This window comes from Carlito syrichta, unplaced genomic scaffold (assembly GCF_000164805.1).
Source record: "Carlito syrichta isolate Samal-C Ts95f unplaced genomic scaffold, Tarsius_syrichta-2.0.1 Scaffold303646, whole genome shotgun sequence".
Taxonomy (NCBI): Eukaryota; Metazoa; Chordata; class Mammalia; order Primates; family Tarsiidae; genus Carlito; species Carlito syrichta.
The window spans coordinates 1054482-1056463 of NW_007247742.1; the positions used below are offsets into that span (position 1 = coordinate 1054482).

The 1982-nt window shown below is 58.4% G+C and overlaps 1 protein-coding gene across 1 annotated transcript in view; it reads left to right on the forward strand.

The window, feature by feature from the left end:
- SPEG (SPEG complex locus) overlaps positions 1–1982 on the forward strand; it is a 58062-nt gene that overhangs the window by 49918 nt on the left and 6162 nt on the right. The window contains 2 exon segments of the mRNA XM_021712802.1: positions 20–253; positions 256–388. Of these exon segments, the coding sequence (XP_021568477.1) occupies positions 20–253; positions 256–388 (367 nt within the window).

Below are 1982 nucleotides of genomic sequence, written 5' to 3' on the forward strand. Positions count from 1 at the left end.
GTCCGGTTCCTCGGGTGAGGAGGGGGAGGGGAGGGGGCGGGTGCAGACTTCGGAAGAGGGTGGGGTGCGCTGGAAGCCGGCTGTGGTGCTGGAGGCCCTGAGAGGGAAATCGGCAGGGTTGGAGGGGAGGGAGGCGGGAATGGGAGCCGGGCAGGGGGCTAGCCTTCCTTTCTACTTCTCTGGGCCGAGGGCTGCAGGGAGGTGGGAGCTTGCTGGTACTGGCTGGGCGGGGGCTCACCGGCCTGGGTCTTCACAGCTCCAGGGGAAAGCCGAAGCCGGCTCCGTTGGGGCCTGTCTCGGCTGCGGAAGGATAAGGGGTTATCACAACCAAACCTCTCCGACAGCGTCCAGGAGGACTTGGGTCACCAGTATGTGCCCAGTGAATCAGGTAATAGAGGCCTGCTGGGCGAGTCCCTCCCAGTCCCGGCGGGGGGGCTGGGGGTGTGTAGGCAGTCATTGCTGGGTGGGAGATGGGTCGCCTTGAGGAGCCCGGACAGAGTGGAAGGATCCTAGTCAAGAAAACAACAGCAGCAGCCGCCATTCATTATCAAAGCCAAGTGTTCTACTAAGCACTTTACAAGCGCTGCCCCCATCCAATCCTGCAACATTGTTTGGGAACTATTATCATCTTCTCTATTTATTTCAGGTGAGGAAGCAGGCTTAGTGACGCTAAGTATCTTGCCCAAGTCGCAGGGCTAGTAAGTGGAGCAGTCAGAGTTGGGCTGTGTGACTTCCTGCAGCCAGGTCCCAAGCGTGGCTTCGGGACACCATACTCATGCCCTTCTGTGTCTGGCCTCCTCTTCCCTGGGAAAGCCTAGAAGGTTTCTGTAACTCGCTGTAGTTTTGAAGGAGTACAGGATAGGGCTCCCCTGCCCCATAGTCCCCTTCAGATGTGTGTGCTTGAGTGAGTACCCAGAGACGCTCACCTTCTCTCCCAGCTGAGAGGACCACAGTCAGGATTGCGCCTCCAAGTCTCCATTTCTCTACAGCTTGAACACGCAACTCCCCATCCCCAACCTCCTTTTCCCCCATAGAAAGAAGGCACTTCTGCCTAGAAGAGCAGCTTTCGGGGCTCTTTGCTGGGGAAAAGGGGACTTGGGGTGTGCCCTGGTCTGTTTCTATGCCCGAGTGTCCTGGGGCTGCAGGGAGAGAGGCATTCTCCACCTGTGGTCACCCACCCCACACCTGGCTTGTAGTTAAGCACAAGCACAGGCTTTGGGAGGCTGGGTTTATCAGACCAGCACACAGGAAAGGAGCTGACCCACCAAGCCAGGCTGTGTGCAGGGCCTTTATGAGTCACTGGTTCTCTTCTTCCCCCGTTTCCTGGTAAACCTAAGAATGGTCCAGCCTTGCCTCAGCTGGGCTTGAAGGAATCGTGTCTGGTCTTGGCCAGGGCAAAGGGGGCTACAAGTGATTAAAAAGGAGGGAGGGAAGGCCAGCTGATGGCGAAAGGGTGGAGAAGGAGGGGGAAAGAAAGAGAACAGCCAGCAGAGAGGCCTGGGGACAGCTGATCCCTTCCCACCTGGGGCCTCCCCTGGGGCTCTGTTTTGCTTGTGCAGCTGATTTCCTGCTGAGGCAGTATCCCCTTACCTCATCCGCTCCCTGCTCCCCTCAGGAAGAAGGTTGTCCTAGTCCACTTTACCAACTAGAGCTGGCCCCTGGGGATGGGGGTGGGGCTGGCAGAGCTGGGCCCAGGTCACCTTTCACCTCTCCTCCCGGCTTCCCCCTCTCTCCCCTCTACCCAGTACTTTCACTTGGCCTGGAGGCAACCATTGACTAGAAACTATATTCACAGCCGGGCTCGGTGGCTCAGCCTGTAATCCCGCGCCTTTGGGAGGCTGAGGTGAGTGGATTGCCTGAGCCTGCGGGTTCGAGACCCGCCTGGGCAGGCGAGACCTCATCTCTACAATAAATCAAAAACTTTAGCCGGGCGTGGTAGCGCGGGGCCTGTAATTCCGGCTACTTCGGAAGGCTGAGGCGGA